The sequence below is a fragment of the Cricetulus griseus genome (assembly GCF_003668045.3).
Source record: "Cricetulus griseus strain 17A/GY chromosome 1 unlocalized genomic scaffold, alternate assembly CriGri-PICRH-1.0 chr1_1, whole genome shotgun sequence".
In the NCBI taxonomy this organism is placed as follows: Eukaryota; Metazoa; Chordata; class Mammalia; order Rodentia; family Cricetidae; genus Cricetulus; species Cricetulus griseus.
This window is the reverse complement of record NW_023276807.1, coordinates 218,402,657-218,421,228: the sequence shown is the minus strand read 5'-3', so window position 1 is coordinate 218,421,228 and position 18,572 is coordinate 218,402,657. Positions and strand designations below refer to the sequence as shown.

The window sequence follows — 18,572 nt, the reverse complement described above, 5'->3', positions numbered from 1 at the left end:
TGATGTCTGTGTCCTAAGCAGTCATTTTCCCTCTCTGGGTCACTGAGAAAAAGATGGATACCAGCTTAACTCTTTGAGCCTCTTCTCCCATGCTCTGATGTGGAGAGCTGTGCTGTCACATATTTTATTTATTTATTTATTTATTTATTTATTTATTTATTTATTGGTTTTTCGAGACAGAGTTTCTCTGTGTAGCTTTGGAGCCTATCCTGGCACTCGCTCTGGAGACCAGGCTGGCCTCAAACTCACAAAGATCCGCCTGCCTCTACCTCCTGAGTGCTGGGATTAAAGGCGTGCACCACCAACGCCCGGCTTGCTGTCACATATTTCTAACCAAAAGAAGGTTGGGTGCAGAGACCCATGGGCTTGGGGTCTCTTGACACATTCTGATATGTACTGTCCTACAGAATGGGGCTCCTGAGCAGCAAGAGGCAAGTCAGCGGTGAGAGGGGGAAAGGCTGGAGCCCCGTGAAGGCCCAGGCCCAGAGCAAGGCTCCCCCGCCCCTGCCACCCCTGGTAAGTGATCAGCCCCTTCCAGGAGAGAGTCTAAGGCATGAGGTATTCCCTGAACCAGCCCCTTTGGTGTCTAGATGACTATTTAATTTCATTTCCTGCTGGGCCACAAGTCTACTAGTTTGGGGGCAATTGGAACCATGACTGGTCTGATGTCCTGCCCTGTCTGTCTGTCACTGTGGTCATTACCAAGGTTCTAGCAGAGACCTGATGGGAGCAGAGACTGCTGGTTCCCTTTTATAAATGAACCCTGGCCTCTCTTGTAGCTGTGTCCAAGTGTTACAGTATCCAAGTGCACACAGTGAGACTTTTACTGAATGAATGGATGAATGAATGAGTGAATGAATGAATGAATGAATACAACTTCAAACTTAGACAGGTCAAATTATTTCCTTGAAGTGACATACTAACCAGTAGAAGCCGAGAACCTAACTTTTAAAAGCTGCGTAATGCATACTAACTTTAGAAAGATTATAGTCCCTTACAATAGCACTTGCCAGAGATACTTAGAATTGTCTCTCCTGACCTCCTGCCCCAAGGCCCTTTCTTCAACCATTTAGTTCATGGTTCTAGGTTACAGTCCATCATAGTCAAGTGACAGCAGCAGGAGTCTAAGGCAGCTGGTCTTATTGTACCTACCTTAGCTACATCTCTGTTGCCTGGGGCAACTACAAGAAAAGTTTATTCAGGCTTCCATTCCAGGGGGATAAAATCCGTGGTCCATCATGGTGTTTATGAGATTTGACCACACAGGTTCATGGTAGATAATAGCTCATTATTTCATCGTTCTGCCACAGGTTGTAAGGGCTATTCCCATAATGAAAAATCCTCTTTGTGTGACTATTATTATACTAGGCATATCCTTATGTTGTGTCCCGACAAAAATGCACAGGAGTCTACCTTTTGGATAGACATCAGTGAATATTGATTGAGTTTTAAGGAAACAAAACTTTAAGATATTTTTCTTTACCAGTAAATACCTGTCTGAAACTTCTTCTTTAATGGTGGAGCCAGAATTTTGACCAAGGTGACAGGGTTTTTTCCCCTTTGAAGCTGCAGCATCTCCATTCATGGTCAAAGCAAGGATGGCAGGTGGCCTGGGGTGAATATGGTGCTCCAAGGAGTTGATAGTGTACACAGAATTTATCTAAGTAACCCTGTATGGTGGCCACCCTCTTTCCTCAGAGTGGGTCCCCACAGGTAATCTCGCCAACTGGTTCTCCAGCGTCCTTCAGTCTACCTTCCCTACAGACTGTTCACTAACTCAGTGTGCTTCTGCCCAAGGTTGTCTTCAACCACCTTGCTCCTCCATCTCCTAACCAGCTCCCAGATCAAGGTAAGAATGGGGCACTGGGGCATCTCTCCAAGCCACATCTTGTTAGAACCAGAGCGTTTGGGGTGGGCCCTATTGGGCTAGAAAGGAGTAGGGGAAGCTGGGAGCTTAAAAAAACACTCTGCACGCTATAAAGAAGACAAAGGAAGGGGTTACAGGAGTGGATCTGACACTGTTGAGGCCTTGCTTGGAGACTCTAGCTCCCAGATCCAAAAGGGCAGAAGGACTGCTGCTGTGTCCTTTCCTCTCAGCAAGAGGTAAGGTCCATTCCACATGTCCTCCATGGACAACTTCTTGCCTCCCTCTTGGCACCTATGTCCAGTCTCCACTGGAAACCTTCTGGCCACATGTGCTGGAAGTCCCAGGCTCCACTCTGCTCTATGCTGGTCACATAATAAAAAGCCTCCTTGGGTTTGAGGGCTTTGAGGGCTCCCTGGATCAGGCCTCATTCAGGACTTGCTTCCATAGCAATCCCCATCCCCCAGTCAAACCAGCCATTCCTGCACTCACTCACTCACTCACTCACTCACTCACTCACTCACTCACTCATTCACTCACAGGGAATACGGAGCCCATAGCACACTGACCACTGTGTTCCAGGACAGGGGAAGATGTCACAGTGGGGGACACACCTCTCCTGTCCTGGGAGAGATCAACTTATTACCGTTGTGGACAAAGTGCTGGAACTGGTCAGTGTTGCCATCTGGTGTCCCTTACCCGGCTAAGGACACCATCTTTCCCATCAGATAGGTGATCTTTCACTTTCTAGCAGGGGGTGTGTCATCTTTAGAATAGAGGCTCAGGGGAAGGAAATAACTGACAGCCTTTGGCACAAGTTTGACCCCTGTAATTCATACCAAACCTCTTCTCACCAAGGGAAGGTCCCAGCCTCAGGCCATACCACTCATCCACAACAATGTTAGGTCATCTGCAAGCTACAAGTCTCCAAGAGATTCTGCCACATGTTCAGCGATTGCTGGTGCCAAACAGTGATCATTTGAAAGGTGGTCCACCATGTCCCCAAGCCCTCAGCTGCTTCAAGACCTCCAGCATGTCAACAGTCCTCCAAGAAAGGGGAGGGCCAGGAAGGACAGGTGCCTGAGAGCCACTGGGAAGCTCTGGGCACTAACACCATGGGGAGGGCAGGGCTAGAGTGGTCACATGACTTCTGGACAGAGGCTGGGGAAGGATGCTGAAGGGATGCCTCAGAGGATGCAGGACCAGTTAGCTACTGGCTCCCAGACATGGGCTGGCAACAGCTGCCTTCATGTAGCTGCCCTCTCAAATCTTTGTCCAGGCCTTAGGTCTGAAAGGAAAATGAGCTAGGCAGTGAGGGCCAGCCTAGTGCTAGAGTGGACGTGTGTCTGGGTGTCACTTCCTAAGAATTCCTCCTTCGTTGTACAAAGAGTAGCCTCACGTGGCTTCCCTGTCACCATTCCTCTTAGGAGTTGGAAGAAGCCTTGTCCCACACAGTCCCCCAGACATCCACCTCTGTTGAGGACCCCAGTGGTAGCCATCTTTTCCTTGTTCTTTTCAGAGGAACATTTTGTGGTGGCCCTGTTTGATTATGTGGCAGTGAATGACAGGGACTTGCAGGTGCTGAAGGGAGAGAAGCTCCAGGTTTTGAAGAGGTAAATTTGTAGACTACTGTTTTAAGTTTGAGCCACTATTATCCCCCCCATCCCCCCACCCCTGCAAGTCTTTCTGGCCAGGTTATTTCTACCTCCAGCCTTCTCGTCTGCTGTTAAACTCTACCAAGAAGCCTCTCTGGATCCCACATAATAACTCCATTTGGCTTATTTCCTGTGTTCTTTCTCAGGACACCCTCCAGTGTCCGCTTGCGCTCTCCCCTCCCCCCTCTCCCTTTCCCCCGCCCTTTAAGCCTATACACCACAGAACCCCAAGGTCTGATTTTGTTCCTAAAGTCTTGCAGTGGGTTTGAGCTGAACCCATAAGTACCCTAACCTTTGATTCTACCTAGGTTTTCAGTTTCTCCCCTGTCAGCAGCCCTCCTGGATTTGTTTTCCTAGCCAATTCCAACTCATTCCATAAGTTTTGGACATGTTCCATCCATTAAGATGGGAGCTGCTTAGCACATTGTCCTGAGGCCAGTTGGGCTGTCTGAACAAATTTTCCCTTCCTACTCTGCACCGTGATTCCTTCTGTATGTCACATGCTACGCACAGTGGATGGGACACTCACAGAGTATCTCCTGATCACCAGGCTGTCTGTCCGTCTCTGCCATCCTGTCTCCTACCAAAAGGGGATCTGTTGTGGGGTGCTGGGAGCTGCCCAAAACATCTTGGGTGGGTCTCTGTCATTTTTCTGTCTCCCCCCTCTTCCCACTAGCACTGGAGACTGGTGGCTGGCCAGGTCACTCATCACCGGAAGAGAAGGCTATGTGCCCAGCAACTTTGTGGCCCCAGTGGAGACCCTGGAAGTAGAAAAGTAGGTGGCTAAATTACCTCAAGTCATGTCGTCAGGGAAGCTCTAGCCACACTGAGTATGGCAGGGCCAGGAAATGAGCTAATAGTGACCTTGATGAGGGATTGGGAATCGGAGGTTCTGGATCTCTTCTAACACTCTGAGGGATGCCAAGGGAGTGTCTTCCCATCTGAAAGAAGAACAACCTGCTTCCTGGCTTCTCTGGGTGAGACTATCCCCAGTGTCTGGTCCTCTCCAGAATCCATAGCAAGGTTCTATGTCCTACACCACTCCCACTACCTCCAGGGACAGTCCCCAGAGGGCTTCTTCAGCATTCTCCTCGCCAGCTTCCACACACCGGGAAGGTCCACCTGGGCCATTCACCTGCTCCCTCACATGGTGCAGACATGGACGCTCACCACTTCATGGTGGTGACACTTGCCTCCTTCTCTTCCCACACACTGTGGGCCCTGGGTTTCTCCAGAACCATGTTGTGTCAGTTATGTCTTTTGTCACTATTTAAAAAAAAATACAGTTTAAGAGAGGATTCATTTTGGCTCATGGTTTGAGAGAGTACAGTCCATCACGATGGGAAAGACATGGTCGAGTTCTTCGTGGTAGCAATGTTCAGCTGGGGATCTATCACATCTCAGTGGACCAGGAAAAGATGGATCTCCAGCAGGGAATCGGAGCTGGCTTGTTGCCTCAAGTGCCACCCGCTATGGCCTTCAATTAGACCTCATATTTCAAAGGTTCCACAACCTCCCCGAATGGCACCACTTGAGTATGGGGACCTCATACTCAAGCGTGCGAGTCTGTAGGGAATATTCTACATCTGACCACAGTGTCAAAAGACCCATGCTGAAGAGAGGGGACTTGGAAGGAATCCAGAAAACCTCTGGCAGTACCGTTGGGAAAAAAATGGCAACCTCGTGACAACATCTGGTGCAGGGGGAAGAGAGTGGATTGGGTATGATTGTGCAGACCAGCACTAATAGAGGTTACCTAACCCATGTTCTCATTTCAGTCCTGGAAAATGTGAGCCTAGAAGTTGATGGGAGGTGGGATCGAATGGGGTTGCAGGGACTTGGGGGCGTCTAACTGAACAAGATGTGAGGAACATCTCAGGATTGACTTGGGGGCGGTGTCACCAATTCTGAGGCTCACCCACTCTCGCTGTCTTCCAGATGGTTCTTCAGGACCATCAGCCGGAAGGATGCTGAGAGGCAGCTGCTGGCTCCAATGAACAAGGCTGGTGCCTTCCTCATCAGAGAGAGTGAGAGCAATAAAGGTGAGTCCTGAGTCCGGTGGCCTCACCGTCCCATATGCTGTGTGTGATCCTGAGGCCCTCCCTGAGGCCTCAGTCCAGAGTGGGCAGGAATCCTGATGGCTTCTGTCCTGTGTCCCTGGGAGCTGGCTTTGAGGCTGTCTATGCCTGCTGTTCCCTGGACCCAAGACCGACACTACTGGGACCTGGATGGCAGGGCTAGTGGAAAGCCCTATGCCACGGTGGTCATAAACTAGTGAAGTGAGGCAGTGGAGCCTGAGAAAGGAAAGTACTATATAGCTCCCAGTCCCTGGCCACAAAGATTCAAGAAGGGGGGATAGGAGGAGGGGAGGAGGGAGGAACTGTGGTTGGTACATAAAATAAATAAAAAATAATAATATTTTAAAAGAAGAGTCAAGAAGCTCAGCGACTCTTTAACAGGCATGTCAGGCAGAGGCTGGCAGGTCCCAGGAGGCTGAGGAGGGGCCTGTGTCTAGATGTAGATGGAGCAATGACTGGTGGATTAGAAGCGGCGTGGTGCACACCTTTAATCCTAGCACTCAGGAAGCAGACACAGGTGGATCTTTGTGTGTTGGAGGCCAGCCTGGTTCACAAAGCGAATTCCAGGACAGCCAGGACTGTTACACAAAGAAACCCGGTCTTGAAAAATAAACAAACAATAATAGCAACAACAAAATCAGCGGCCAACAGCCAAGATTTGGGGATTCAAATCTGCCTGACTTATTAAGTTGCTGCCTCGGGTTACTGTTTCTCCTTCCTGCCCTCCTCCTGCCATTTTCTAAATAATATCTCCCCATCCCTCTCCTGGTTTATTATATTTGTAGACAGAGTCTTGCTATGTAGAACAGGCTGACCTTTACCTTGAATTGCTCTCCTCGCCTCTGCTGGGAGCTTAGATTACAGGCATGTGCCACCACAACCAATTGATACTCCTTTCTAATGTCTTTTGTTTTGTTTTGGAGACAAAAGAAACCTCACGTGTTTTTGTGGTCAAACTCAGGACCTTAAGCACTAGTCCAGCCCTCTACTAACTGAACTACACCCCAGCTCCTTAATGCCCTTCTTATTATAAAATAGGAAGCATGTACAATGCATGCAAAAATTGTGAGTGATTATAAATTATGCAGAGCAATAAGTAAACCCTCATGTAACCACAGCCAGAAGGCAGAACATTCTAGATCTAGAAGAGCCCCTCACTCCTCCACTGGCCTCTTCCCTGAGAGGTGATTGGACTGCCTGGAGTCCTTTCTTCTTTTCCTTGGTAAACATTAGCTCCCTGTTAGCCTTCTACAATGCTGTCCCATTGCTGTTGTTTTTCATCCAACACCATGGGATTCTCCATGTGCAAACCCATGCTCCTTATAATTCCGAAGCAGAATCCCACCTAGCATTGCAAAGCCACAGCCTTCATTTGCAAGCCAAGCAAGGAGCTGCCTCAGAGTCCCATGTGACCCTTGGGATGCCCCTCAGCTTCTCAAGCAGCTGGTTGTTGCTTTCCCTCTTTCTGATGCCTGATGCCTGAAAGAGGCAGGTTTCCCTCTTTCTCTGGGAACCTTGGGGCATGGGGTCATTCCGCTCAATGACACCATTCTGTTAGGATAAATCTTTCTGCCAAAAGCCACCGAGCCCCACCACTGCGTGGGTGCTCTATGCCAGCCGCCCGCCTGGGTTAGGGCCCCAATTAATGCACAGAGAGACTTGTATTAGGTACAATGCTGCATATGTTGCAATTAGTGAGGATCCACTAATGTCTTGCAGAAGGTTGATGGAGTATTCAGTGTTAAGGAGTCTGTAAGGAAAGGGTTCAGTGGGGGAGGATAGGAGAAGAGAGAGGCTGATGGTGAGTGAAAATGACTATGACTCATACAATGTCAAAACTGTCAAAAGAGTAGAAATAATACCTCTTGCCAGGCATTGGTGGCACATGCCTTTAATTCCAGCACTCGGGAGGCAGAGGCAGGCAGATCTCTGTGAGTTCAAGGCCAGCCTGGTCTACAGAGCGAGTTTCAGGACAACCTCCAAAGCAATACAGAGAAACCCTCTCAAGAGAGAGAGAGAGAGAGAGAGAGAGAAATAATACCTCTTAAAAAGAAACAGTGAAGCTATAAGAGATGGCTCAGTAGTTAAGAGCACTTGCTGCTCTTCCAGAGGAGCCAGGTTCAATTCCCAGCATCCACATGGCAGTTTATAAATGTCTGTAACTCCAATCCCAGGGAATTTGATGCTTTCTTCTGGCCTCTGAGCCCTGTACACCTGGTACACAAATAGTAAAGCAAGCAAAACACTCATATACATACAATAAAAATAAATGTTTAAGCCAAGTGTAGTGGTGAACACCTTTAATCCAGCACTCAGAGGCAGATGGATCTCTGAGTTTGAGGCCAGCCTGGTCTACAGAGTGATTTTCAGGACAGCCAGGGCAACACAAAAAGAGAAACAAACCCGTACTTCTCCATATGCCCCAGGCAGCCCAGACATTTCCCAAAGGCAGGAGGCCCCATGGACATGGAGCTGACAGTGTTGGGGTGCTCTTTAAGAATACCCAGTTGCCATCAGGTAGGCAGGAGCTTGGAGGGCTTCAAGCTTCAGGAGCTGTATCTAATGAAGGAAAAGAAAGGAATACTTTGGCGTAGAGCCAGGTGCCTGCACAGGTGCAGCATTCCGGTGAGAAAAGTTCTTGACCTCACTGTGCTGGTGTGAGGACAATGAACTTAGTAGAGCCTGCTATCGGGCCTTGGAGACCGAGGCATAGTTGCAAGGAGCAGGATGGAGTGGGGAAGTCTGCTCTATCCGATGGAGGGCTAAGGTCCAGGGCAAGGGCCGTGGCGACCTCAGGGTATGTTGGACAGGTGTGCAGCCTCCTGGCATTCTGTCAAAAGTAGGTTGTGAGGGACAATGGCTGAGAAAGACCCAAGTGGGGAAGAGGCTTGAGACAGAAAAGCACCCAAAACAATCAACCCCTCCCCCCTCCTACGCACTCAATATCAAGGTCCTCATGCAGAGAGGTGTCCAGGCCTGACCCCTTGTGGCAGAGGGTGGGACTGCTCTTCAAAGGTGTGTCCACAAAGAGGGTAGGATGCCCCCGCACCCCTAAGCCAGCTACTAACTGTCCATTGACCTCCATTCATTGCCCCTATATCACAAATAAAGAGTTTGAAAATGAGAGATTCTGTGGCAGCCACAGGACTGGACAGGGGTGTTTTATAAAGACTCAAGGGTAAGTTTCTTAGCCGAAGCTTCTTCCTTCCTATGTACTGACCCCTGGCCACCTGCTTCCTTGTCTATATGAAAATGTCAACGGTGTGAATTTGGACAGACCTCTGGCTAACAGCTTACTATGCTTCTCAGAAGGGCATGGAATTGGAGGCCCTAACTCGCCATTTCTCTGGGGAAGAAGTCATCATCCCTCAAATCAAAGATATAAAAGTTCCAAGTCCCCTGGCAACCCTCCATTTCTCAGTATCTCAGGCACCCCAGTAGAGGGCCCATGTACAGCTGAGAAACAGCCCTGTCTGCCTCAGAGTTCCTCATTCCCTGGCAGTTTAGGGACTAGAGGGACAGTCTGGGTCAGACAGCCAATAGGGAGTGTTATAGGAGAGTAGAGCGTAAAGACAAAAGGAAAGAGAATTCGTGCTGAAATGGCTGAGAACAGGATATCGAATTGGGGGTACCTTTTTCAGATCGCAGGATCCTCACCCCTAGTCCTGGGCTTACATTCCTGCTCACTTCTCATGTGTCTATTAACTCCCTAGGTGCCTTTTCCCTGTCTGTGAAGGATGTCACCACCCAGGGGGAAACGGTCAAGCACTACAAGATCCGCTCACTGGATGACGGTGGCTATTACATCTCCCCTCGGATCACCTTCCCCACCCTCCAGGCCCTGGTGCAGCACTATTCCAGTAAGAGGTGTTGAGGCAGTAGGGTCCTGGAAGAGCTCTTGGGTTCTCTTATTGTATGAGTCCCAAACTATATGAATCAACTGGGTGGGGGTCCACCAAATAGACTTAAGGAATTGACAACTTTCGGTTTGGTGATCCAAGGTCAGTGGCCTAATGCTTGACATGGGGTTACTTGAAAAGTAGCAAGGACCTGAAGTCTCAGGGAGTGCAGGTTCCAGACACCATGCCCTGCCAGCTACAATGGGAGGGAGGAGACAAGGGACCCAGCGGGGGACAGTGTGATACCTAAGGGAAGTTTGCTCTGATGGCCGCTGGCTGCTCTTTTCTTCTCCGATACAGAGAAAGGGGATGGTTTGTGCCAGACGTTGACCCTGCCCTGTGTGAGCCCTGCCCCACAGAATCCCTGGGCACAAGATGAATGGGAAATTCCCAGGCAGTCTCTCAAGCTGGTCCGGAAACTTGGGTCTGGGCAGTTTGGAGAAGTCTGGATGGGTGAGTTGTGGTAATCCAGGTCCCCTCTCTCTACTCTGTGTCCTGAGCTGAAGTGACCTTGGAGGCAGACAGCTCCATGTGGGCAGCACACCCCCTTCCCTGAGATGCCTTGAGAGACAGAGGCACAGCTATGTACCTTTACAGATAATAAGGCCCGGATGCCAAGGGGCTCACCTCATTGCTCTATCCTTGTTGTAGAAGAGAATTGAATCCAGCTCTTCCTAATTTTAAGCCAAGTCCTCTTTCATTCTCAGTTGGATACTAGCTTTGTGGCTGACTTATGTGTACTCGGCCATTTTATTCCAACTCCCCAGACAGAAGCCATCCATCAGGCATTGGGAGCCAAGAGCCAGGAGGCAGGAGCTCCAGGGTCTGTGCAGAAGTCACACTTGCTGGTGTGTGACAGTGGGAGCTCAGGTCCCAGTGCCCACACCATTCCATCATAGCTGCTGCCCACTGCTGCTTACTTACAGCAGTGTAGGAGCATAACACAGACTCTGTCTTATTCTGCTCTGGCCCATGTATCCGGGGCACAACTTCAAAGTCCCATTCTGATGCCTCCCAGTCTCACACCCAGAACTGAGGCTCCACTAGTGGGAGCTGCAGACCTTGCCCTCACAAGTCTCAGTACTCTGGGTAGAGCACTCCCCAGCCATTGCCTTATACCCATTAGTGGGTGTCATCCCAGTCCCTCAGACTACATGAATCTGACCACAGCCTGAGGATCCATCATGGGATTTGCACAGACAGGCTGGCATCTTACACAAGACTTGTACTCCCATCATCTCTCTCAGGGACTACATGTCCCAGCTTGGACCTTGGACCCACACAGAGTAGGGCTTGAATCTGTGGTGAAGGGCTTTCTTCAACGTCTAATTGGCTCCTTCACTCTCCTGCCCCATCAGGTTATTACAAAAACAATGTGAAGGTGGCCGTCAAGACCCTGAAGGAGGGAACTATGTCTCCAGAAGCTTTCCTGGGCGAGGCCAATGTGATGAAAACCCTGCAGCATGAGAGGCTGGTCCGTCTCTATGCCGTGGTCACCAGAGAGCCCATCTACATTGTCACTGAGTACATGGCCAGAGGTGGGGCCCTCCCTCTCTCTGCAGGACAGGACTTAGAGGGCAGAAACAAGAGTGGAACATGGCGGTGGATTTGTCTGGTCTGGGGGTTTCTAGGGGGATCTGTAAGCTTTATCTTATGAGAGGGGAGGCTAAGAAACAAGGTAGAATCATTTTCATGGAGCTGTGTTCTTAGCTCAGTCTTCCAGAACATGGGTTTTGCTTCAGGAGTGTGCTCCAGAACCTCGGTTTTGTTTCTGCAGCACACACATCATATTTTGACCCCCCACTATAATGGACAGAACCTTGCAAAGTAGGAAGAGTCATCAGCTGGGCATCCAAAGGTGGACCTAGTAACCCAACTCCACCTCTTCCCAGCTATGGGAACTTGGGCAAGCCTGTGAGCATTTCACAGTAAGGGTGACAAGGAAGATGGGGACCTGGCAGCCTCTGTATGGGGCCCAGCAGCCTCTGCAGTGTCTCCTCAGGGGACAGCTGGCCAGGGATCAGACCTGTCTCTAACTTCTACTTAAGGATCTCACTCCTCCTGTGGCCCTGATATCACCTTGCTTCCTGTGGGTCCCCAGTGTGACCATGCTAATTATAATAATTGTCACCAGGGGAGCCGGCATCACAGACTGTGCTGGGTGCCTGACTCCAGGCTGTTTTCAAGACTACCTACCGGGCAGAGGAGGAGTCACATTTTTTACCTTCCCCAGCTCTCCCTTCTGGTGTCTTCTTGATAATGCTTCCCTCAGGGGAAGTCTCCATCAAGGAGGGAAGTGGACCAAGGAAGAAGACACATGGGAACATCATGCTTGGGAAGGACCTTAGGCCCAGAGCTGGCATTCAGTTCCAGTTCCGCTGACCCAAGAGACCCAGACAAGCCCCTGAACTTGACTGAGAGTTAACTTTTGGAAGTCTAGGGAGGGAGTGTTTCCATGAAGTATGAGGCTTCTCAGCCATAGACAGACCCTCCATGGACCAGAACAGCAGAGCCAGGGTCTAGCCACTGTGCGGTTACTGTCTCTCTTTTCCTAGGATGCTTGCTGGATTTTCTGAAGACAGATGAAGGTAGCAGATTGTCCCTTCCAAGGCTGATTGACATGTCAGCCCAGGTGGGTGAGCTATGAAGCAGAGGCAGCTGGGAGGAATGTCACCCTCCCACCTCTGACTATACTGAATTCCCTGGTGAGAGACCAGGTTGGTCAGAAGTGGGCTGGATGTGGGCTGGGTTGTGAAGGATAGAAGCCTGACGTACTAAATGTATAAGCACCTAGAGGTGGACAGATGAGAGGCTGTGGCTTTACCACCCAACCCTGCCTCTTCTTAGCCAGCAAGAAGGGGATGGGATAAAATCCCACCTTCTTTCTCTAGGGACATTCCCATTACATTTGCTCTTGCATGTCCTCCCCACTCCACTTGCCTCAGTAACCTCTTGACTGCAAGGGGATCTGGGAAATGTAGTTCCAATTCTGGGCAGCCATGATGGGAGGGTAGAAATGGCAACCAATGTTGGAAAGCCAGTGAATAGGCAAGAATTCTGTTTAGTAGGTAGGCACATATGCTTTGCTATGACTTTGTTCTTCAATACATCCATCCTGTTGCAGAACCCCTAAGTCTTTATGCAGCCCTGTAAATAGCCCTAGCCTGATGGGCAGGCATGAGCCACTCAGAGTACAAGGGATAAAACTTTCTAGACACACACACACACACACACACACACACACACACACACACACACACGTCTACCATCAGGGAATTCCAGACCTCAGCTGTCCTGTTCTTTGGTTCCCTCTGGGTCCCTTGTATAGAACTCTTCAGCTTGTGAGGTGAGAGCAGTCTCAAGATGGGAGAGGTATCTTTCTCCCCCGGGGATTCTAGCTGAGGGGTCTAACTGGCAGGAAGACACATCTGGTGGCTCTAAGGGCAGCTGTTAAAAACTGGAACTCTCAGCAAGAAGGCTGTGGTCTGTGGTCAGCCTGTGAGACACACTGTCAACACATACCGAGCCTTCTTGCCCACACTTTAACCCACAAGCCCGCTTGCCCACTTTTAACTTCCTACAGCGTCCCATATTATCTGCACCTGGTATCAAACTCAGGAACTGAGATCACAGTGTCTCTTTTTTCCACTGGGGTAGCAGAGACCTACTGAGGCAGCTGGTAGGATGGGTGCAGAAAGTGAACCCTGGCCACTGGCTTTGAGGCAGGCACTTGATGGTTGGTAGCCTGCCATTCCTTTTTCTTGCCTCTCCTTGCCCATTCTCTTTTAATCCCACTGCACAAAGACCCGCCCCCAAGGAAAAACTGGGCTCTCTCCATGACACAGCCACAAGGACAGTGTCTGTTCAGCGCCCTGTCATCCCCGTCTATTCTGTGCAGACTGCCCTGAACTCTTCCTGTCTGAAGATTCCTATTCAGTGCCTAGCACCCACCCTTGTCAGAGGTCATGTCTGCCAAGGTTTTCCTAGACAAGGCAGTTATTGGCTCTTCTCTTGGGCTGTTTGTTGCTCATCGATGGATGAACGAGCCTTTTAGTGCCCTTGGGTACAAAACACCAGAGAAGAGAGCTACCAGAGAGCACTGGCTCCCCTCTCCTGTAGCATCTTTTCCACAGAAGCAGATTGGCCTACTGTCTTCTATGTTTATGTAGTTTTTATTTTTTTTTTAAGTGGATCAATCAGTGTTAGTTAACAATATGAGCACCACCAGTGCTGGCTCCGGCTTCCCAGCCCTCACAGCCTCACACTAGCACATACATACTGGCTGAATGTCTTCACAAGGGAGTTAATGAGTAAATGAGGAGAAGCAGAGCATGTGGAAACAGAAAGATATAGGACCAGGGGCTGGGGTGTGGCTCAGTAGCAGAGAAGTTGTGAGTGTATGCACCTGGGTTCCTGAGCAAGGAGGGTCTGTTCAGAGGCCAGCAGCCTGCCGGAACAGATGACAACTGAGGTCACTGATCCATCATCAGTGAGGGACTAAAGCCTTAATGACCCCGCACGGGTGCTTGGAACAGACAAGGCTCCATCTCCATTGCCCTGGATTCTACTCTCACCCAGCCCCCAAGTGCTCACCTGGAGTAGGTGCAGGTTCAGGGCCTTGAACACAATCAGCTCACTCAACACTGATCCTAACTGTGTGTCTAAGAGATGGCTTGTTAGTTCCAAGACAGAACTGTGACACCCACCCCCAAGGAAGTGACACAGCCTGTTGAACATTAGTGATTCCAAGCATGGTTGTCTCCTCTGAGAGAAGTGTCCACTGAGGGGGTCAAGCCTGTCCTTTGCTGCTATCCCTGTACACACTGTTCATCCTTTCTTCTCCCTGTCTCATAGCCCCAGGCTTCTGCTATTCCTGGCCTGCAGAACCTTGGAGACATTGCCTGGAAAGAAAGGACAGGGGTGGGGATGGCACCCTCGCTATTTGATGACATCTTCTCTGCTGTCCTGAGCTCTGGGCTGGTCTCATGGGGAGACTGGGTGCTTCCTCTCCCTCCTCCCCACTCAGCCTTGTTCCCCATCACCTAGGGGATGTAGGCTGGCCCCACATACAGGCTGGTGAGCTCCATTCTTGCTGTTCTTCACCATGTGGCCTGTCCCCTCAGATCGCAGAAGGCATGGCTTACCTCGAGCGCATGAATTCCATCCACCGTGATCTGCGGGCAGCCAACATCTTGGTGTCTGAGACCTTGTGCTGCAAAATCGCCGACTTCGGCTTGGCCAGGATCATCGACAGTGAATACACTGCCCAAGAGGGTGAGTATACTCTCCCCCGATACACAGGAAGGCCTCTGACCTTCTCAATTCCCTGGGGCCCCTTGAATGCCTCCTGGGTGCTGGATATGTGCAGGGAGACCCATGGCCTTGTGTTTGCTGAGATGCTGGCCCTTTCCTGGCTGGTTCAGCACTTCTTTCCCTGGATAGAAGGAGGCGGGTGGAGAAGCACCTCAGTCATAGGAGCACCTTGGGATTCTTCATTCACAATGGCCTTGGAATGCTGAACTATTCCTCCCAGCCTGGAGAACCCAGTGACCCTCAGAGGTGTATCTGAGTGTTAGGTTTTCCTTTGCAGGAAAGGACTGATAGAAGCACAGACCAGTTAAAATGGCTCACCCATGCCATGGTCCCTGCCACTAAACAAGGCCACATGAGATAGGCAAGGACCCTTCCCTCCCAGAGGGAAATATGCTCAGGGCTGGAGTCATAGCTTGGTTAGCAAGTTGCTTCTGGGGCATGTACAAAGCCCTCAGTATCTTGTCCAGCACAGTATAGACAGGGCATGGTGGTGTATAACTGTAATCCCAGCTCTCAGAAGGTGGTAGCAGGAAGGTCAGGAGTTCAAGGTTATCCTTGGCTACTATCAAGTGTGAAGCCAACCTGGGATACACAAGACCCTAGTTCCAAAATCCAAAACCAAACCAAACCAAACAAAAAACCAGATGGAAGTATGTATTGGTAGCCCAAAGGTTTGACACTGTTTTTAAGGATCCTAGAATAGTGGCAATCAACTGTGTCTTCCTATACCCTTGTGTATCTGCATCCTGCAAGATCCCCAGGGGGAAAGACAGGAAGGTGCTGGGTGTAATCAGATTTTTCTTTGGGCTTCCAGCTCACAAATAATGACACGGAGACTTATTAATTATGAAAGCTCAGCTTTAGCTTAGGCTTGTCCCACTAGCTCTTGTAACTTACACTAGCCTGCTTTTATTAATGTACATTTTTACCATGTGGCTTTTTACCTTTCTTTCATCCTGTATGCCCAACTCTTTTTGGCATCTCCTCTGCACCTCGGTGATCCCTCCCACTTCCTCTCTCTGCCCAGACGTCCCTCCTATGCCTTCTGCCTAACTATTGGCCGTGCAACTCTTTATTACCCCAATCACAGCCATATACTTTTCACAGTGTACAAATATCCCTCAACAGCTGGGGCTGCTGTGGGACAAGGGTGGAGAGTTGGCAGTTCCTGGAACTAATACACTTTCCTGACAGGGGCCAAGTTCCCCATCAAGTGGACTGCCCCAGAGGCCATCCACTTTGGCGTGTTCACCATCAAGGCTGATGTATGGTCCTTCGGAGTCCTGCTGATGGAGATTATCACATATGGCCGTGTTCCCTACCCAGGTAGGTACTGTGGCTGGACTTCTCACCCTCATCCTGGAAGATCCAGACAGCGACTCCCATCCTCAGTGCCTACAGGTACCATGTATTGGTCAGAGCAGGGTCCTGCCACAGGGACGGAAGCACAGACCTGTATTTTGGTTGTGGACTTCTGTCTCCTTGCTAGCATTGCTCAGGGCCACAGGCTTCATCCTTTCCTCCCACAGAGCTCATATGGATCCCCAGGAGCAAGCACAGTAAATGCTAGGGGACAGCTTGTAGGTTGAGGACAAGATTTTCAGCTTTCCCCCAGCCCTCAGGGTGGGATCTCTGAGGTGGAAAACAAAAGGCAGCCTTAAATATGTCACCAAGTCTTTCCAGTCACCAAGGCTGAAGAGATGGCTCAGAGGTGTGTGTGTGTGTGTGTGTGTGTGTGTGTGTGTGTGTGTGTGTGTGTGTGTAGTGCTTGATAGGCAAGCAGAGGACCTGATCCTGGTTCCCATGAACCCAGGGGTAACACTGGGCACAGCAGAGCAGGTCTGCAATCCCGGCACTCTTACAGTGAGATGGGGGAGAGATAGGAGAGGTTCCAGAAGCTCAAAGGCCACCTAGCCTGGAGTATGCATTGGCAAATAACATGAAGAGACCCTGCCTCAAACAAAAATGAAAGCAACGATAGACACTGGAAGTTTGTCCTCTGCCCTCTGCCCTCTGCCCATTGTTCTGCTCTCACTCACACACAGAGATTAGGAAAAAGAAATTAGATGGCCCCACAGCTGGATGTAACGGCTCAAGCTTGTGATCCCAGCACTTGGGAGGCTGAGACAGATAGATCTTGAGTTCAAGGCTAACCTGGGCTATATGAGAAAACCCTGTTTAAAAAAAGTGGTACAACCCCAACACCTATGTGACCTTCCAGAGTTAGACTGGCCATAGTGTGTCAGAGCCTGCTCTCTCCCATCTAGTGCTGGTCTACTTCCCCTAGGGCCAGTGACTGTACCCCTGGGGTGCCATCTGCCCTGAAGCACCCTGTCCACCCTCCTGCAGGAATGAGCAACCCTGAGGTCATCCGCAGCCTAGAGCATGGCTATCGCATGCCATGTCCGGAGACATGTCCACCGGAGTTGTACCATGACATCATCACTGAGTGCTGGAGAGGCCGGCCAGAGGAGAGACCCACCTTCGAGTTTCTGCAGTCGGTGCTGGAGGACTTCTACACAGCCACGGAAGGCCAGTATGAGCTGCAGCCCTAGCCACACATGGTTCTACAGGGCTCCCTGCCCAAGCCTCCTACTGGACGCTTACTTTGGGTTAATATATTCATACCTGGCTCTTCTTCCGGACCAGACAGGCTTCAAAGTCAGGGTGGGGACAGCATGTCTACTTTTCAGATGAGGGAACCAGGAGACAAAGGCGGCCTCACAGTAGGGCACAGACTCTCAAAGCAGAGCCTTGGTTCACTCTTCACTGGCTGTGTGCCTTTGGGAAGTTACCTAGCCACTCTGTGTCTACTGTTCCTTGAATGTAAAACAAGAAAGGATTGTATTAGAACTTACCTCCAGTTGTGTTCGGGCCTGGGAGGGTGCTGAGCACTGCTGAGTCTGAACTGTTAGTGATGGACAGTGTGTGTAAGGCTGTTGGAACACAGAGGGTGGCTGATGGCAGGCAGCCAGAGCTCCTACTTCTCTGGAGCCTCAACAGCAAGTGCCTCCCTGTCTGCTGCTCCAGACCCCCGGGGCCAATCCTCCAGGTAGCCCTGGCCTGGCTGTGCCCCCGCACTTTGGGACTTTTCTATAATAAACCCATGAGAGTTTTACCTTTTTCCAGGTCTTTACTGGTGACACAATCAGATGTGACACACAAGGCCTATGTAGGAGGTGGGAGCACCCTAAGCGCCTCCCTCCGGCATCTAACTCCCAGCTAAGGACACTGAACACAACTGGCTATGTCTTTCCTGGCCAGCAGATGGCGATCTCACCACACAAACCGTGTGTCTGGAACTCCTGGGCTCCATGGAAGCAAGTTCCTTGCTCTTTGAGTTCCCCCAGAACAGCGACAGAAAACCATGAGATGGGGCGGGGAATTCCCCCAAGTGTAGCAGCTCTCTTACCTGTTTGTCTGTATCCCACACATGCTGTTTTGTTTATATAGGGGTTTGGGGGGAGCAATTTAAGTTTATAGAAAAATAAGCAGAGAGAGTCCAGTCTCCATAAACCATACACCCTGGGCCCTTTTAGTTGTTAACATCCTGCGATAGTGAGCACACTTACTCCTCTCGAGGGGCTGATATTGACACACTTTACACCGGGGTTCACACGCTGCGCTCTGTGTTCCACAGAAGCTCCAGGGCACGGATCCATCAAAATCAAATTATACAGAATAGTCTTCCCGACCTAGGAATCCCTCGGTATCTCTGCCCTAAGCCTCCCTGCATGCTGAGGTTACAGGCACCCACAATGAT

At 50.2% G+C, this 18,572-nt stretch overlaps 1 protein-coding gene across 1 annotated transcript; it reads left to right on the top strand.

The window, feature by feature from the left end:
• Positions 1 to 408: 408 nt before the first annotated feature.
• Blk (BLK proto-oncogene, Src family tyrosine kinase) lies at positions 409 to 17,825 on the top strand. Its single transcript, XM_035452870.1, has 12 exons — positions 409 to 516; positions 1,798 to 1,849; positions 3,384 to 3,477; positions 4,196 to 4,294; positions 5,458 to 5,561; positions 9,311 to 9,457; positions 9,797 to 9,949; positions 10,855 to 11,034; positions 12,052 to 12,128; positions 14,620 to 14,770; positions 16,004 to 16,135; positions 17,159 to 17,825. The coding sequence occupies exons 1-12, from the start codon at positions 409 to 411 to the stop codon at positions 17,362 to 17,364; spliced, it is 1,503 nt and encodes a 500-aa protein (XP_035308761.1). The 3' UTR covers positions 17,365 to 17,825.
• The last annotated feature ends 747 nt before the right edge of the window (positions 17,826 to 18,572 follow it).